Source organism: Pongo pygmaeus, chromosome 4 (genome assembly GCF_028885625.2).
Source record: "Pongo pygmaeus isolate AG05252 chromosome 4, NHGRI_mPonPyg2-v2.0_pri, whole genome shotgun sequence".
Classification (NCBI taxonomy): Eukaryota; Metazoa; Chordata; class Mammalia; order Primates; family Hominidae; genus Pongo; species Pongo pygmaeus.
The window spans coordinates 58,320,379-58,339,850 of record NC_072377.2 but is presented as its reverse complement, the minus strand read 5'-3'; the positions used below and the strand labels follow the sequence as shown (position 1 = coordinate 58,339,850).

Here is a 19,472-nt window from a genome sequence, read left to right as displayed (position 1 = left end):
CTTATGTCTGGGACAAATAAGAAACCTAGTAATCCTATTTGTTATATGTAGTGAAAACATCTTTTACCTAAGGAACCCATTTATTCAACAGATATTTATTGAATGCCTGTTTTGTGCCAGGCACCCACCCAGTGATCTTCTTCTGCCAACCTAAAATACCTAGGGGAACACTCTGCATCTTATCTGTGGCTGGGACCCACAGGACAGCCACACTGACTTTAGGAATCACCTGGTTACATCAGTTGATGCTTGTTCATTAGTCCGTCTGGAGAGATTGGGCCAGAAGGATACTGGAAGGGCAGACAAACCCTCCGCCTACTTCCTCTGCCGGGTTCGGGTTGCCTGTTTGGTCTCAGCCTTACCCTCACAGTTCAGTGTCACTCTGGCTTGCCATCAAGCTTCAGCCTGTCCCCATTGGAGAGAAGGGGTGGGTGTTGGCTGTTGCATTATATCTGAAAGCACATTATCATGGGGTTACTGGGTCACTAGACATTTCTAGGATTTTGGACATAGGTTGTTAAATGGATGTTATGTCATATGCAATGTTGATAGGTATATGTGGATTTCAAGACTTTCCTAGATATTTCTTTAGAAGTTCCTTATTGAGGGTAATGATGTTTTTAAAGAACATAGAACATTCTTTATGTTTTAAAAGAATCATGCCTTCATTAAGTAGGCTTTATTCTAAGTTTGGAACTGAGACTATTATGCTTTTAAAGTCTCCAATAGAGAGGTTAAGGAGTTAACCTGGGGCATGCCAGAACTGGGATGGAATGGCCTTGAAAGATTTTAGTGCATTGCCCTTGACTTAGATAGGATCTTTACTGACCCTTGCTTACTTAGGAGTGGCAGAGTTAATTGGTGGTTCAGATATTAAGGGGCTACTATCACTCTGATATGTAGCTTTTCTATCTCTGTAACTTAGCTTCAAGTAACTAGAAGAGTAATCTAAAAAAAAATTAGCTTTTAATCAGATTGCCTGCAGTGTTTCATGGTCACTTTAAAGCCGTGAATTTACATGATTGCTAGGTAAGTTCACTTAAGAAATAGGAAATTCAAATTATTTATGTTTCAAGTATTTTTGAACAGGTGGTAAAATGAAATTGATTTTTATCATCTTTGAATGAAAGTAACAGCAGATATTCAATGAGTGACTTATTTTGTGGACATTTTTGTCCTTTGGATATGATGTATAGAGTCACAATATATTTTCAGCCTTTTTTGAGAAATAAGTGATTTAGACATCTTACACAGTTACTGAGCACCTGGTACAGTAAAGATCTCTCTTAGGAATGATTTGTGTGATGTAGTTAGGTGGATCATCCAGCAGAGGGCGGTAGAGCCAGAGCCATAGTAAAAGTTATAGTAAAGTTGCTCTTGGCAACTTGAGTCTTAGATTTAATTTTGCATAGAACCAAAAGTTCAGTTTAGTACACCCATTTTCTTTAAAGTCAGGCTGTAGTGGTTCCTAAATGAAAATTAGGCCCTGATTTTGTGTAAGATGATGTCCAATCTTTAATTGACACCTTAAAAATATTAAAAGATTATGATAGGATCAGGAAGGAGTTTTTGAAAATGCAATTTGTAGTTTTTAACAAGTGATGTAGAATAAATAAAAAGAAGTACTTTTTAAAAAGTAAGTATAAAAGTATTTTCCAGTTAACTCTATGGGACATAAATGATTGCTTTAATACAGGTCTTTAACAGCATTTCCTAACCTGCTCTGTGAAAAACAAAGAAATAAAACTTAGTGCTCTTTTTCTCTAACATTTTATTTTTATTTTTTAAGAGCTGGGAGGGGGGTCTCATGTTGCTGGCCTTGAACTCCTGGGTTCAAAGGATCCTCCCTGCCTCAGCCTCCCAAGTAGCTGCAATTCCCACATTCAGTTCTCCAAGATTGTATTTTAATGTGAGATATATAGCAGACACACTTATTGATGGTTGTGCTGCAGTGAGCTGCCCTCCTGAGACGGCTCAGCACAACTGCGATGGGCAGGGAGGCATGTGAGAGAGCGCCGCAGACATGAATGGAGATGCTGGTGCATCGCTATTTATGGCAGCACACACACACTTTCCACCCTATCTTTGCATTACTCTGCCATCTGTACAGCGATGGCAGTCTGTGAGCCCAACGTGTACTTACTTTATAACTGCAGCATATTTATTTCAGCATATTTACTCTTTAAAAATATTTAAACCTTCCTATTACGATTTTTTTTTAAAACTATGCAGATGACTCTGCTTTTGCATGTTGCAGCGGTTTGGCTGATTTTTTTTTCCCTCTCTATTCCAAGCACACATTTTATTTCAAGAGGTAAGCTTTAGAGCAGTGCTTCTCAACTTCAATGCAATATGAATCACCTGAGGATGCTGTAGAACTTACAATTTGACTTGAATAGTTTTGAGTGGCCCCTGAGATCTGTCTTTTTAACAGGCTCCAGGTGATGCAGCACCATCTGTCCCTGGGCCACACATTGAGGAGCAATGCTTTACACTGTCTCAAAACTTCAAAGGCAGTTTGAGTCTTACAAAAGATCCTTGTGGTCACTGCTAGAAACATAGACTGGACACTTATGGCAAATTATAGCCTCAGTCTTCTTAAATTGAGTCTTGGATGTGAGCAAAGTGAATGTATAAGATAAAAATAGTAAAATATATAATTTGTAAAAGCCCAAAGAAAATAGCTTTATTTTCAAAACAATTGTAACAAAATTCAATAATGTGGTATGAAAAAAGTGGCTTACAATTAATGAAACTTTTCTGTTTGTTATACTTGCATATGAGAAAAACTATTAACTAGTTTATGTTGACTACAATTTAATTTTTGTTTCTCATAAATCAAATGAATTCTGCAACTTTTTGTACAAACATGCATTTATTTTTACAGTTTTTGTGGAAAGAGGCAAAACACATTTAATCAAAAACATCAAACACCACATTTGAAAAAAGACTTATCTATTATGTATAAAGGAAAATATCCAAGACAATTTCTTTAAAATATATACAATTCTAACATAGTTATGCAATATATACATTCATATTTTGACTTAATCTGCCAAAATAAACAGGTACATATGAAACTTTATTTACATAATGGCTACAGTTTCAGTCTTTAGAGTTCAAAGAAATAGTTAATATTTTCACCTATTTCACACTTTTCCCCCATGTTTCTCATTCACCTCTAGAGGTTTAAATTAACCTTTCAAATTGATTAAAATGGGTATGCCTGAATGTACACAAAAGGGCATAGTCCTACAAAGTTGTTTATATAATTGTTTTATGCGTGCAAATTGAAATATTAAAGATGGATCAGGGATCTCAGTTTAAGGAATCCTGCCTTCTATATGATGATGTCTTAATTTTTGAGATTTTCATATATTGGGTTATAGCTATATATCAGGACAGGTAAATACATTATAAAATTATAACCTTTATAATAATTTTTAGTATAATCACTTGTGTGACTATAATAAATTGGCTTTAGTTTTCTTTACTCTTCACAGTTTTAATAGATAGATAGCTATTTTCCAAAAATAACATTGCTAGGTAGAAAAATTTCTGTTCAGTTAGGAGTTCTTATTTTGCTGCTGAAATGAGTCATGCACAATTTTAAATCTCTGTAGTTTCTTCATAAGCTATTTTACTATCTCACTATTTTATAAGCCTTGTGTGGCAGTCAAGTTTTTACCACATTCTATAGACCTTGTCTGCACACCATTTATGAAATGGAAATTTGAATATGACATCTTTTATGCCCTCTACTTACTTTTAAAGCAAAAATATTGTTGAATAGGAACACATAGCTTTTATTTAAACAATGTTTTTTCCCCCTAAATTTCTTGTACGAATACTCACCTTTGCTTAAAAGTGCTTGAGAAATACTGCCCCCCAGGAGGCATTTGACAATGTCTGGAGACATTTTTTGATTGTCATGACTGCAGGGGGAGGATGCTCTGGCATCGGGTAGCTAGGGGCCAGGGATGCTGCTAAACATATGCTAAACATCATACCTTCTAGGACAGGGCTGCTGTCCTACAAGGTACAGGACAGCCCCTGCAAGGAAGAATCACCTGGCCCCAAATGACAGTAGCGCCCAGGTTGAGTGACCCTGCCCTGGTGTGATAAATGGTGCAGAGACAAGTGGCTAATGGTTTATAGTAATTCAGCTGTTCCCTGGAAACAGTGTAAACTAGGCTGATTACCTAAGGCAAGGCTAACCGAAGCTTTCAAGTTCTGTATATGTATGTTTAGCACTTATTTAAGGAAGTACTCACCTAAAGAAGGTGAGACAGAGTAAAAGGAAGGATGTGTTATAATTCTTTGTATAGCACGTTGAAAAGCTAGTATTTACATATACAGTACTAACCTTTTTTTTTTTTTTTCTTTTTTTGAGACATAGTCTTGCCCTGTCACCCAGGCTGGAGTGCAGTGGCGCGATCTCTGCTCACTGAAACCTCCGCCTCCTGGGTTCAAGTGATTGTCCTGCCTCAGCTTCCCGAGTAACTGGGATTACAGGCACCTGCTACTACGCCCAGCTAATTTTTGTATTAGTAGAGATGGGGTTTCACCATGTTGGCCAGGCTAGTCTCAAACTCCTGACCTTGTGATCCACCGGCCTCAGCCTCCCAAAGTGTTGGGATTACAGGTGTGAGCCACTATGCCTGGCCACATTGTTTTTTTAAATAGTCATTTTTTTGAGACAGGGTCTTGCTATGTTGCTTAGGCTGGACTTGAACTCCTGGGCTCAAGCGATCTTCCTGTCTCAGTCTCTCAAGTAGCTGGAGCTTCAGGTACACACCAGCACCACTAGCTGTTAAATATTCTTTATCAAGCTAATGACTAGTTTCTCCAGTCTTTTTTTTTTTTTTCAAATAAAATTTTGTTGGAATGAAACAGCAAATTCTCACAGCTGTTAAAAGAATTGGACTCTGGCATACCTAACTGGAGAATACCACACTGTTTTTTCTATAAACCGCTGGCATTTTATGCCTTTTTTGTTTTGTGTTGTCAACTACAAAGTAATTCTGTAAACAGTACAGATAGCCCTGGACTGCCAACACAGGGGCCGGGCCAGGGTAGTCAAGATTGTCCATATGCACATGGGCAGATAACCTGTTTTCCTCTGACATTTTTTTCCAAGTCAAATTCTTGGAGGATTGTGTATTTGTATTATAGGAAGTCCAGATCATAGACTTTTAAAACTAAAAGCATCACTGCTGAACTCCAGCTCAGTCTTCCCATTTTATAATGAGGACTCTGAAGTTTATAGAGGTCAAGGACTTGTCCAAAGCTTTAGATATGTAGTGTCTGTGCCCTTTTCCTCTAAGTTTCTCCTAGAGAACGTGGGGGCTCAGGAACAGAGAAAATAAGGTGCAAAAAGTAGAAATGGTTGGTGTTTCTCAAAGTGTGGTCCATCTGCATCCTAGTGACTGGGGTGCCTGTTAAAATGCAGATTGCTGGGCCTTACCCCAATCTGACCAAATCATCTCAGGATCTACCTTTTGAACAAACTTGCCTAGGTCAAATTCACTCTTATGGAAGTTTAGGTACTTCAGAAACAAGACAGCCACAGAAGGTGCACCTGCTAATTTAGTGGCTTCCAATGCCTCATCTGTAACTTCTCGTGAAATCCTGAGATGTTTTACTTTACATTGTTTACATCCCCTAACATTCCAACATTTAGAAATTCACTCAAGCTTATTTTTCTTACTTGTTTAGCACTAAATGAAAATAGCTCCCTGAAGTTAAGGAGTTTATATACAGTAATTCATGCAAGTGTGTAAATTAAACAGATGACTTTCCCCCCTAATATCTAATGCACAGCAGCTGTCCCTGAAGGAGTGGGAACTTTATAACTTTGGACCACTGGAGAGAGAGTCAGGCTGTAGAGGGCTTCTATAATAATGGTACCACCAGGAGGTGGGAGAGTGGTTCAGTAAGGGAGGAGGAAGGTTGCCAAAGAAATTACTCATCTTTCAAAAATTCACTAGGTTACTGCCAGTCAGCCAAACAAGTCCTAAAAGAGAACTGTTGTGCCTCCTGAAAGAGAAAGGAAATTTCCTCCTTTTCCTTCCTCTGGCACAGGATGGGCCTCTAGCAGATAGGATTTTACATAAATATTATATTCTGAGTTTTAAACAAAATTTTATGCCTTAGTCTCTATATTGCCCCTTCTCCTAACTTAAATGGACATATAGGAGGTATACTCTAAGCTCAGTTATTCAAGCATGTTTTGATCATTAGAGCAAGAGGGGGTGTGGAAGGGGCAGCCGTGGTCTAAAAGGAGCCCACAACAAATTTTACCTAGTTTATAAATAAAATTATCACTTGAAGTATCATCTGTGGCAACTTTGGATGAGCAGCATAAATTGAAAAAACCTGTGTTTTGTTTTCCCTCTTGTTAACATCAATATTCATTAAAATATACACAAGTGGAAGTACTTACATATCAGGCACTTCCACTTTTGTAGTTGCGTTTAAAGACAAATATTTTAAAGAGAACAGTTTTCCCCCTTAAAATCTGAGAGTATCATATTTTTCTTTAAAAGTTGTCATGCTTGGAAGCATTTCATGTTTCTGACACAATGCACATTAGAATGTAAACTCTGGGCCAGCCAGTTTAAAGATTATTTTTTTTCCCCATCATATAAAATAAGTATTTTCCCCATTATTTCCCTACCTGCCCCTCACACTTCCCCCACCCCCCACAATTTCTTCATTCCAAACTGACCTGCAGTTTTAAAATACCAGGTTAGTTTACCTACGACATGATAAAAAAAACATGGGATTTAAAAAGAAATCCATTCACGCAAACAGCAAACCCTGGCTGGGATGCTGCCAGTTCCCACTGCAGGTAGGTCTGCTGGTTCAGCTACTGAGTTCTGTGGTCTCATCAATCTCATCTGGATTTTTGGTCATCTTTTCATATTTTCTTTTGAAGAAGCCGAGCTGTAAAGGTGATGATATAAGAATGTTACCACCTGTGGCTTATTTTGTAAGGTGCCTCTGACCGCCTTGGCTGCCCACCTCCTCTGACGCACCTGTGGGAATCCCTGAGGATCTGAAGGTGTGCAGACTGATGACCTGATATCTATCACCTGCTAGAAGGAAATTTATATCCAGAGAGCTCAGCTGCATTGCATAAAGCTACATTTTTCAGCTTCTACTTATTTGAAGCTGAGCAAAACATTCAGGGCTATGGATAAAAGGAAGGTTTAAAAGAAGTAAAAATCCATACTGGTTGTTTTTAATGACATGAGTAAGAAATTGTAAACAAACTTGCATTTCTTTTCTCCTTGTGATAGAGAAGGTACCATATAAAACCTGAGGTTGATGTTTCGTAAGCAAATTCAAGGCTGGCCTTCAGGAGCCCTGTATTTTAAAATATGAAGCTTTTCTTACCTTCCATAAAATTGCAACCAGAGCTAACAGCAAAAGGATTCCAGCAATTATACTTCCTATTATAACTCCTGTTGGTACTTCGGCTTTCTCATCAGGTTTCATTATCATCAGGGGAATCTGGAAACGTAAGTTCACAGTTGAGTTATTTTAATACCACAAAAAAGTGGGGAGATGGTCTAGTCCAATTCTCTAATTCTGTAAGTGAAGGTCTACAGCTCTAGAAAGGTGACATGACTTGCTCATGATGGCGTATCTCAAACATTGTCAGAATAATTTTAGAGAAAGTCCTCCTGCAAAGTCCAACCAGCTAAAAAATACAACTTTTCTAGTTTCTCTGCTTTAACTACATCAGTGTCTTGTGGCTACATCATGCCTGACAATCTCAGATGCTTATTTTACTTATGAAATAGAAACTTCCATTTCTGGCATACATTCAAATGAAGTGAAAGCATCATCAAGTGAAAGCAAACAGCTTTGGGGAGGGGAGTCGAAGAAACTCTTTAACCCAACTTCATGGTGATGAAACAACAGCTTTGTATTGGGTGTCTAAAATACTAGTTTCATTTAATCCTCATTCCAAGTTGATATTGTTGAAAAAGTAGAAATAATATCTCAAGGGTCAAGTTGACCTTTTCAGTGGGAACGTTGTCCTTGAGGCTACTTAGGATTCTTTATATCTGCTTCCTGGCAATCTTTGAGATGCTGTAATGGAATGGCTGCCCTGAGTTTTAACAGTAAAACTATATATTCAGTTTTTAATTAATTAGGGGAAATTTAATTAATTGGGGAAAGTGTCTCAAGCATTCTCTTTATAAAATATTCCTAAAGAGCTATATTTAGAAGCAAAAGAAGAGGATAATATGTGTTTTATTTACTTGATTTAACATTAAATTGCAATGGCAGATGAGCTACTTTTTGTCATAAATTTATGGGCTGGGCTAAACTTGCAACTGGCCTTGGTGACTGTATTTCCTTTCATTTGTATCTTCAAGAGCTAAAATGTAAGGCTTTATAAATTTATGAATAAAGTGATGATAAATTCTTGTAGCTCACTGCTTAATGACAGTCGTAAGCCTACTTCTGTCTTTTCCACAGCTTTCTAACCCAGGGAACCACGGATCTCTATGGACCCATGACTATAGCATTTTGTGGATCAGATTTTTAAGTGGGCCAGGCATTCAAATAAATGTAACAGATACTTAGGAACATGTGAAGTTATTATTTAGGTTAGATACCTTATTCAAAAATTTATCCAAATTATTGTTTAGATTAAAAAATTTTTTATAGACACAGCTGAGTAATATTAGGCTTGTGCAAAAGTAATTGCAGTCTTTGCCATTAAAAGTACTTTTTCTTTACTTTTTTTTTTTTTTTTTGAGACAGTCTCTCTCTGTTACCCAGGCTGGAGTGCAGTGGCACAATCTCAGCTCACTGCAACCTCTGCCTCGCAGGTTCAAGCAATTCTCCTGCTTCAGCCTCCTGAGTAGCTGGGATTCCAGGCATGCACCACCACACCTAGTTAATTTTTGTATTTTTAGTAGAGACAGGGTTTCACTATGTTGGCCAAGCTGGTCTCGAACTCCCAACCTCAGGTGATTCGCCCGCCTCGGCCTCCCAAAGTGCTGGGATTACAGGTTTGAGCCACCACGCCCAGGCTTTCTTTACTTTTAATGGCAAGTACCACAATTACTTTTGCACCTAGTAATTGGCTTCTGTTATTTATTAGTATTGCTCAGAGAAAACCAATAAAAGAAGAATCTAATGGATTTATTAAAATTGTTCATTTGAATTTCCAATTAATATATTTAATACTGCTTTCTAAAAAGTCTTCAGTAGAGTTTCACATATTGTCTGAACACTGTTTTTCTAAAATGAGCTTTTAAAAAAAATCTATAATACTTCTCCCCTATGCTAAGTTCATAGCATTTTAAATTTGAAGTCTGCATTTCCTTTGGCTCTATTTCTGATTTTCCAGGCCCCAGTCTCTGAAGAGAGGGTGTAGGTTTTCACTGAGGCTCCTAAACCAGAGGCAGAGAAGTGTGCTCTGTTGTGTGGAATCATTTTCCCTTGGACAAGAGTAGGGCCCCAGTGCTGTGAGCTTCACTCTTAGGCATGGAGTGAGGAGGCCCATAGTTCATGGGGCCATAACTTTTTGACCAAGCCAGAGCAGTGGACTGAGGCCAACTGCCAAGCTGGCCTTGGGGGCAGACTCTTAAACTGGCTTTCAACTCCTAACACAAGCACTGGGAGGAAAATGCTCAGGGCTCTGCCAGCAGATTAGCTGGGCATGGAAATCCCACTGTATCTAAACATGGCATATTCTAACCAGAGAGTCAGTGCAGAGGAAAATTATCTCATGCCAGCTCTTAGAACAGAGAGCCTTTGTTTTCTGTGAAAGTACATTTCTCTGTAAAAGCTTTTTTTTTTTTAATCAAGGGGAGCATTTATAGTCCTCCAGAATGTAAGATCTAATGAATGGACATGCCACACAGTGTCAGTGTCTACTTGTAAGGAGAACTATTTTTAAAAACCCTCTAATAAATGCATTGTTTATTAAGCATGCTTCAGTACCTTTCTTTAAAAATTTTTCAAAATACAATTTATGATTTAAATAAGCATGATTAGGTTTCGTGGCCTAAGCTCCAGATCATTTTGTGTAAGCAGGAGGAGAAAGGAAGAACTGGTGCTGCTGGCTTAGTCATGAGAAGAGACACCATGAAGTCCCAAAGAACATAGAGCCCCTTTTGTTGTACTTCTCACTGGATCACCACTTCTAGGAAAGCCAGCTTTGCTGCCATGGGTGGGGGGCATGGAGGAAGGCAAGTGTATCACTGAACTTTTTAAGTAGCACACACCCTAGCCAAAATCTCAACATAATAAACATCAGATCTTTAAAGTTTTAGTAAGATACTTCTACATACATGTAGGTAAGAAGAGCGACTATTCCAGGCTTTTAGAAATGGAATGCCATCACAGACCCTGAGGCTCACAGGGAAGGGTGTGATATGCTCACCGTAACAGTGTTATCTTCAATCACATATATCTCAGGGTTATAGGTGTTGATTTCTGCAGCTGTCGTTAGCTGTACTGTCTGGAACGTTGACTGGAAGATAAGAATAAGGAATGTGTTTTATCCTAGCAGCAGCAAATGCAGCGAAGTTGGCATGCTTATGATTTATGTATTTATTTCCTGGTAGAATGTGACAAGAGCAAATGGTTCTGAAGACCCGTCCAGAATCTGTGTGTGCTTAAACCAGTGCTGTGTAATAGGACTGCCCGTCAGAAATACCTGGGGTAATTTTAATACATGTCTGCCTGCACCTTGCCACCACAAATCAGCTCTCTGGGGTGGGATCCAGACATGAGTAGGTTAAAATATCTCCCTGAGGAGATCTGAACTTGAGAACTGGGTTGAAAGGCGAGGATTTTAAAATGAATATTTTTAACTGGGAAGATCATAGTTCAGATTTTTTAAAAAATAAGTTTGTGACATGAGAGAAAATTGTAAACTTGGCATCTTTGTATACTTACCTGAATAAGTCACACAATGGAATGGAAAACCAACATTTAAAAGGGAAGAGAATTTTCCTTCTGGGTACATGTGTGTAAAATGATAGTGTTTAAAAGTGCACTTGACCACCCATGGCCCTGAACCTTTCAGCTTGTTATATCACATCAGTATAACTTCAGATTTCCTAAGTGTTTCTATCAAATAATACTTAATTTGGGGCAGGTATATAGGAAGGATATTTTGTGCTGATGTCACTGGTAACTTACTAATTCGAAATAACTTTACATTCATTCCTCCATCTAGTTACAGAAAAAGAGCCTAGTTTTCAGCCGGGCACAGTGGCTCCCATCTGTAATCCCAGCACTTCGGGAGGCTGAGGCGGGTAGATTACTTGAGGTCAGGAGTTCAAGACCAGCCTGGTCAATATGGCGAAACCCCGACTCTACTAAAAAATATAAAAAATTAGCCGGGCATGGTGGTGGGCACCTGTAATCCCAGCGACTCAGGAGGCTGAGGCAGGAGAATCACTTGAACCCAGGAGGCAGAGGTTGCAGTGAGCTGAGATCAAGCCACTGCACTACAGCCTGGGCAACAGAGCAAGGCTCTGTCTGGGGGGGGGGAAAAAAAGGTCTATTTTTTCAATAGAAACATTATTGATATGTATATTTCACTATTTTCTCTACATTAGGTCTGATGCTACTGTGAAGCAGAATGCAGCACTTGCGCTTAGATGTTAGAGCTGCTTTCACATGCTGTGGCTACTAGGACTCAGTTTTTCTGGTTACTAGGGCACATTATGGGACATACTCTATGAGGTAATTTGCTAAACAATATCTGGGATCCGGAAAGAATGTATTTCCAAAAACTAAGCAATTTATTTCCTTTCCACTGGCTCGGTCTCTGGTTACTGTTAATTTTCTCAAGATAGATGATTGGATCAGAAATTAACCACGCTCACCAGTCTCTTAAACATATTATTGGGGGAAACATTAAGAGTATTGATGATGGTTTAAGTTTAAGAAAAAAAGCGGCAGTTAAGTAAATGCTGGTTTCATAATCCCCAAAGACTAAAGATGAAAGAATTTTTCTTATAGCATTCTCAAAATAGGCCCTTCTCACAGGCATACAATATCCTGCAGGGTTAACAAGTAGAGGTAAGCATGCCACACACATCTGGAGAGTGAAGTAACGCACCTGCTAGCATTCAACAAGGCTTCTCCTTACAAATGGCAGCAACTCTATCATCAATTTGGAGGCCTGATCAATCACTTTGTAGTGAAATTACTTGAAATGTTAAGTTGCCTTGCACTACGTCAGAGAAAGGTTAGCAACAAAAGGCAGTGCATTAATGGGTTCAAATACAGGAAATGAGATCCATATTTCAGACTGGATCTCCTAAGTGGTCTGAGAAACATCCACTTTGCTGCTTAAATTGCTGGAAGCAAGGTGAGGATAAACATTTGACTTTTCATGAAGGTGGAAGATATGTAGGACTTGACACCAATCCTTGTATGTCACTTGACATACCTTGAAATCTCAAGGGTGTTTTCTTAGTTTAACCACCATAGCCACATTAAAGCAGCATAAATACTACACTTTCTAGGAAGTTTACTCCCAGAAATAAACTGCTTCTGAAGATCGTTGGGAAGGTACTTTAAAACGTTTCACAGTTAAAGTGATGTAGTCTTAAACTCAAGAAAATCCAAATGTGTTTTACAGAGCTGGCATGTGTGCATTTTGATGTGCAACAGTCAGTGTTCCTTCCAGTTGGCAAAATTTGCTATGAAAACATTTGTTCCTCAAATCCAAGGAGCCAAGAACCAATGGAGCAAAACTGAGCACCACACTGAAGCAGCTGGGAAGGCGGTACAACTAACAGCATGCTTCACATCTTAAAGGACCTAGAATTGTCCTGAAGGCTTGAAAGCAAATGCAACTAACAAGAAAACAAAGTAAAAGCAGGCAGGCAAGCCAGAAGAAATATTCAACTCCTCATTTCCCCATTCCCCCAATTCTGCATTTTTTTCTAACTTTTACTATTCCATTTTCTTCTATGTCTTTATCCAAGAATATTGCTTATATTTGACTGCAGGGATGAGTTTGGAGGGTGCTGAGTCCTCCGGTTTTACAAAACTCTCTAGCAGGAAGTGGGTTTATTGGAGAGCTCATGAAATGGTAAAAAGAAAAAAAATGAGTAGCGTTTGGTTGTAAGCACCTTGGGAACTCATTTATTTGTTAAAAAGAAAAAAAAAATCTAGTAAGAGCTACAAAGATCCCCAGGAGGTTTCAGACTAATTTCTGTTTTTCTTCCTCAATTGGAGCCCATGTCAGTAAAAGGAATGCTAGCCACACAAGCAGTCCAGTTTAAGAAGGCCTGTCTATCCTTATATTTTTTCATGCCAGACTGAAATTCTGGCTACCAAAATCCCTGCTGAAAGCAAATATCACTAGAGCAGACTCACAGTTGCCATATGGAAAAAAACAATGACATTGTTTTGGCTTTTTCTTCAAACTTTCATGGGGATTGAGATGATTTAGAAAGTCATGTGCCCACTGGGCTCTCCCAACAGGGAAAGGGTAAAACAGGAGAGCAGGGTGATGACCTGGCTGTAATATGGGAAGACATATCTTTATGCTAGATTCATCTACTAGGTGGTTTGAGATCAATCATACAATTAACTGAGAGCTCAAGGAGTGAGACAGAGACGCAGACATTTTGATTTGGGTGTGGCAGAGGAGACTGGGAAGATGGAGAGTGGGGGAACCCCTAGAGGGTGACAAAGCAGGCTGCCCCTTGTAGCCCAGGGCCGCAGAGATGACCTCGACACCATTCCCATTGATGTGGTAGGTCGCATGGAGTCTGAGAAACAGACCCTTTCACAAGTATCCCAGATGACTCTGAGGCACTGCCAAATTGGATGAGCATTGGAAAGGGATGGAAGTGTGCTGCCTTTCAGGGTAAAATGCTCTGGGTTATTTGGCCATTGCAGACATTAGCCAGAATACTTATTTTGTCAAAGGGGAAGAACTTGTCAGTGCAGACTTACGTTTCCTTGCTATTGATAAATCTAACAAATAAAACTGATACTTACTGATGCAAAAGTCCCGTTCCAAATTCTGGTAGTCACATTAATAAAGTATTCTCCTTTCATGTGAAGGTCTTTCAACCAGCAGGTAACATTACTACAGGAAGCAGTTCTGCAGTTCTTATAGTATTGAGTCAAAGGTAAAAGAGAGAGCAAGTTAGTAGGAGTTAAAAATAAATGCTAAAATTTCAAAGCTAGATAAAACTCAGTGCTGGGACACACCTAGGGAAACAGGCAATCTCATGAGCTATTAGTAGTTCTAACTCTCCTGCCCTCCTTCAAGGGATTGTGGGACTATATCTCAAAATGTACCAAGTGCACACCCTTTACCCCATCCATTTCCTGTCTGTATAGATAGCCTCAGGAGATAATCAGCAATGTGTGGAACAAAGTACCCCAAGCCTGTTTGTTGCACTACTATTTCTAAGAGTAAAAAAACCTAAAAACCAAACCCCCCAAACTGTAACTTGTTTATCAACAATGTACTAGTTAAATAAATTATTAAACATATACAAAATGTACTACAATTTGTCATTAAACCTAATTATAGACTCCCTAGATTTTTAAAAAAGTTGACAGAAAAAGGCTCAGTGGTTCCAAGGGCTAGTGGGGCGGGCGGGATGAATAAGCAGAGCACAGATGATGTGTAGGGCAGTGAATATACACTGTATGATACTATAGTGGTAGATACATGTTATTTTACATTTGTCAAATTCCGCAGCATGGATTTTAACAACACCAAGAGTGAACCCTAATGTAAACTATGGATTTTGGTTGATCATGATATAGTAATGTAGTTTCATCGATTGTGACAAATATACCACTCTGGTGCAGGATTTTGATAGTGGGGGAGGCTGTGTGGGACAGGGGGTATATGGGAATTTCTGTACTTTCTACTCAATTCTTCCATGAATGTAAAACTGCATTAAAAAATGAAGTGATTAATTGAAAATCTATGACATATTGGCCTATGTTCAAGGCCAAAAGGTAGCATGGCCCACTTCTGTTACAGCATGCATTTACCTACTTGTAGATTAATACACATTAAAAGAAATAATTTTATTCTTTTAATAAAAGAATAGAACAGGTTTCCTGTTTTCCCCATCCTTCGCAAAATAAAACAATTGCAATCAAAGAAAACCAGGAGAATTCCAATATTGTTCACAGGGGAGAGCTGAGGTTTGTTTAGGAGTTATTGCTTACTAAAGGTTTACTTTATTTGAATATTTAATATGTGCCAAGCACCATGCCAGACGCTAGACTAGTCTCTTTCCCAAAGAAGCAGGCATAGCTTGAGAACAGGAAATAACAAAATATTGAAAAACAGAGAAGTGCAGCAGCATATTTCACAGCTAAATAAAAAACGTAAGTATTATGTGGAAGGGGGATTTAAGGGGCTTCTGCTCTGTAGCACACACCCAGTTCCTTCACAGCTCTTTGCCTTGTTTCCAAAGTGCACAATGCATAAACACAATAGCTTCACATGAGTTTTTCTGATGTCCTGAAGTCTGGAACTTATATTTTATAAGAAGTGGCATAAAATAATTCCAGTAACCTAGATTTGACCACATATTAGGTTGGTGCAAACGTAATTGCGGGTTTCAAAATCATATTTACTTTTGCACCAACCTAATATTTTCTAAATCTTGACTCATGTAAGCATCAAAGGCAAAATAAGAAAGCTCTATGATATCAGCTGGTAGGAGAAAAGCAGCGTCCTGATCACAGGTGAAATAAATGAATGAGGGGCGCTTTCACACGTTAACTTGTCCTCACCAATTCTTTGGTGTGCCTGAAATTTTCACTTTTGAAAGATACAGAAGAAGATGTTTGTCCTATTTTCAGTGGATTGATATCTGTATTACAACTGATGTCACCAGCCTATAAAAGAAGAACACCCGATCAGACTGCAGAAGCAAAACAGTTTATGATGTTCCTTTCAACACGTTAGGAAATCCTACTGTCACTTGTAGGGGCCTGGGAAGGGCTGTTAGGCTTCTTTCAACGCCGCTGACCTGGCCACACTTCATATAATCTCTAGGTGAACATGAAGTATTTAAATGCTCGTGATGTGAACTGATGAGGTGGGCTAGGTTCTTATAGCCCACATATGATGAGGCAAATCTGCAATAGCTAAACACTGTGAATAATTCAGGGTAATTTTCTCTGGAACATTTTAGGATTTTGATTTTTCCGTAGCCCCCTATGCACACTACAGAAATAATACAACTGTTGAATAATACAACTGTTGGAATGAAGATGAGCCAATGTCAAGGGGTTTGGCTAGAGCAGCGCTTCTCAGCCCAGGCTGCGTGTTAGAACCACGGGGTGGATGGAGTGGCGGTGGTTAAAGAAAAACCCTGGTGTAAGAATCTTATCCCTAGAGATTCTGATTTAATTGCCTGGGTTAGGTCTGGGCACTGTTATTTAAAAGAGTGAACAGAGGGATTAAAATGAACAGCCAGGGTTGAGTATTACCAGGAGAAAGTCCAGGCTGGCTGCTTGAAGACCAGCTCCTTATTGCAGCTGTGAAGACCTGCTATGCTCCCCATAAAGGTCCAGCCTCTTACCTCCCAGCCTTCACAGGGCCTGTCAAAGTCAGATCTTCACCAGGACAAAATGGGGTTTTTGGAATAATTTCTGCCACCCACTATTCCCTAGACTCAGCCATTTGTTTTCTTGTAACAATATTCTTCTTCTAATATGAAATTAACTGCTAGTCAGTTGGCACCTGGGCTGCATAGGAGTTACCGTCTGTTTCCCATCTGTAAAATGTCAGACATGATCGCCCTAATCTCATGGGTTATTTACATCTTGAAAGTACACATTTTTTTAGGCAATTTTGTATCTTTACCTTGTCTGTTTGCACCCCAGTTAGGTACATCAGTGGGTTCTTTTCTTTGGTATACTGAGGGATGTGGATGATTACAGTTGCCATGCTTACTGGAACACTTCCTGTTGTTACCTATATAGAGAATAAAATGTGCCAGTACTGCAACAGGATGTACATGATGCAAGGAAATTCACCAGTAACCCCTGTGTTGATGAAGGGCAACTACGAGGTAGTAAGATTGAGTCCAAATGAAAGCCATCACTTTATAGTCACACTTCAGGTCTCTGTGTCTCACCTCTTAAAATGCATTTATGCCTGAGGTTGCAATTTTTTTGAAATTTCAATCATACCTTGGCAATGACCTTGAGCAGTAGGATATAAGTAACTCCCACATGCTTAGTGTTCCAATAATGGAACACTAGGCATAAATGGCTCAATGGAAAAAAAACTCAACATCTACAATGTTAATGGGTAAGTAATTTGTGACTTTGTGAGACATGTGGTATAAATGGTTAAAAATGCCATCTGTGGAGCTGGGCTGCCAGGGTGTTGTGTCCCAGTCTGCTGCTGATTAGCAGTGTGGCTTGGGCAAGGAAATTGACCTCTCTATGCTTTTCTTATTTGTAAAATAAAGATGATCAGAAATTCAGTAGGTATGTGCTGGCACAGGGCACTGGTATAGCATCTGTTCTCATGGGTTGGGGTTTCTGTTCTAATTGGCCAGGGCTCATACCCTACTGGTTATTTAAATATTTTAAATAACATCCCTGGGAATAATAATACCAAGGTCATAACTGATCTGGGAACTAAATGGGATAACATATGTAAAGCACTTGATACCATGGCTGGTGTATACTTATTACACACTCTATGAATGTTATTACCGCGAATTGAATAGATGCCCCGTTAAAGAATGTAGTTGCCAAATACCATCCATATTTTATAAATTCTATTATAGTATCTAGATCATAAAGATTCTTCTAAAGATTTTTTTTATCACAAAATTGCAGAGTTGCAACCATGTAACAAACGAGTGAGAAATGAACAAAAATAAAATGGTATTGGCTTAGGATAGTGGATAAATTCTTTTTACTTTCCAAAATTTCTTTAATTTTAATTACAATATAAAATAGTTATTCTTTCACAAATTAATTTATCTTTAACTGGTAGTAATCTTTAGATTAATAATCGCTTACTAATAGTAAATAGAATTTGGTTCAAAAATATTTTTAGATACTACCTAGTATTACTGTACAGATTTGTATACAAATGGTAAACTCAAACAGAAGTAGTCTCTGAGGATAAATTGGCATAATAATTATATGCCAAAGACTTACCCACAGCAATATCTTCCTTTATAGTAATGCTCTGTTGGTTAATGTTGAACATTTGCCTTCAAAATATATCAATTATCCCTTACCCAAGACACATAACTATGCACAAAGCCCAGTTGTTTACCTATCTAGATCTAGCCTATTGGTTATCAAAGTATGGCACCTGGACCAGCAGCATAAGCATCACCTGGGAGCTTGTTAGATATGCAAATGTGTAGGCCCACCCTAGACCTACTGAATCAGAAACCCTGGAGATAAAGCCCAGCATCTGTGTTTTCACAATTCCTCCAGGTGATTTTAATGCACACCCAAGTTTGAGAACCACGGATCTATTTCAATTTCTTTTTACTTTCTCCTTTTATTTCCAGACTCATTTTTTTCTTCTCACTTTCTCCTGGATTTGCCATCCTTATGACAGGCTTACCAACCTTCAGGGAGAAGATGAATTTTGGACCAACATCTTCAAAACTGTGCACGATTGAAGGAACATTCCCATCCGAAGAGATTTCATAAAAATTTATGTTGGTAGATCTGTTGGATGATGTTTGTAAAGCCAAATATTTTAGTTTGCTTTTGTTCTTGAAGGTTAATATTTCTTTTATTTAAGTATCTTATAGCTTAGGTTAAAGTAAATTTTACTTTTAGTTACAAAAGCACCAAATAAAAAGAAATGCTTGCCTATGGGCTTATGGTCCAATGTATGTTTCTAAGACTAACATAAATTTCTTTCAAAACATATTTCTTTGTGGATTTTCTGCTAAGAGTTTGTGCATTACATGTCTACCAATTGTCAAGTTTCTAAATAAGTACAAAAGTATTACTTTAGAATTGATAGTAGAAGTCTTCCCAAGATTACTGTTATATTGACTAGTATGTTAACATAGTAGACAATCAGTACTTGTTGGTTGAATGAATGGATTTATAAGCCAGGGGTTTTCACTTTGATGTGGCTAAAATATAATAATAGGGTATTGAGCTCCTTCAGTGTTCATTACCGGATGCCTGTATTATTCATTCTTCCTATCCTTCTTCAGTTGCAAACCAATTCAAATGGTTTGGGTCTGAATGGGGTTGGTCAAATCTGTTTCCACCATTAGTGTAGAGACCACCTTTAAGATGGCTGACCCAGAGGTTTTAGTATTTTGGACCTAAAGCCACTAGATTGATCTTAACTTCTTTGCTTAAGATTGCCAACTAAGTTCTGCAAGCAAAGTGATAATGAGATCAGAGAAACCCTCATAGGACCACTCAGACTAGAATGAAACTGGGGACCTCCCCTCTCCTCACTCATTTCTGGGGCTCTGAGG

General features: G+C 38.5%; 1 protein-coding gene across 2 annotated transcripts in view; it reads right to left on the bottom strand.

Moving 5' to 3' along the window:
- Nucleotides 1–2,856: 2,856 nt before the first annotated feature.
- ITGA2 (integrin subunit alpha 2) overlaps nucleotides 2,857–19,472 on the bottom strand; it is a 115,007-nt gene continuing 98,391 nt past the window's right edge. For both annotated transcript variants that reach the window (XM_054489139.2, XM_063664813.1), the window contains 7 exons: nucleotides 18,594–18,696; nucleotides 16,853–16,963; nucleotides 15,775–15,879; nucleotides 14,005–14,118; nucleotides 10,415–10,504; nucleotides 7,402–7,518; nucleotides 2,857–6,948 (listed from right to left, as the gene is read on the bottom strand). In XM_054489139.2, the coding sequence (XP_054345114.1) occupies nucleotides 6,868–6,948; nucleotides 7,402–7,518; nucleotides 10,415–10,504; nucleotides 14,005–14,118; nucleotides 15,775–15,879; nucleotides 16,853–16,963; nucleotides 18,594–18,696 (721 nt within the window). In that variant the 3' untranslated portion in view covers nucleotides 2,857–6,867. The remainder of the gene's footprint in view (nucleotides 6,949–7,401; nucleotides 7,519–10,414; nucleotides 10,505–14,004; nucleotides 14,119–15,774; nucleotides 15,880–16,852; nucleotides 16,964–18,593; nucleotides 18,697–19,472) is intronic.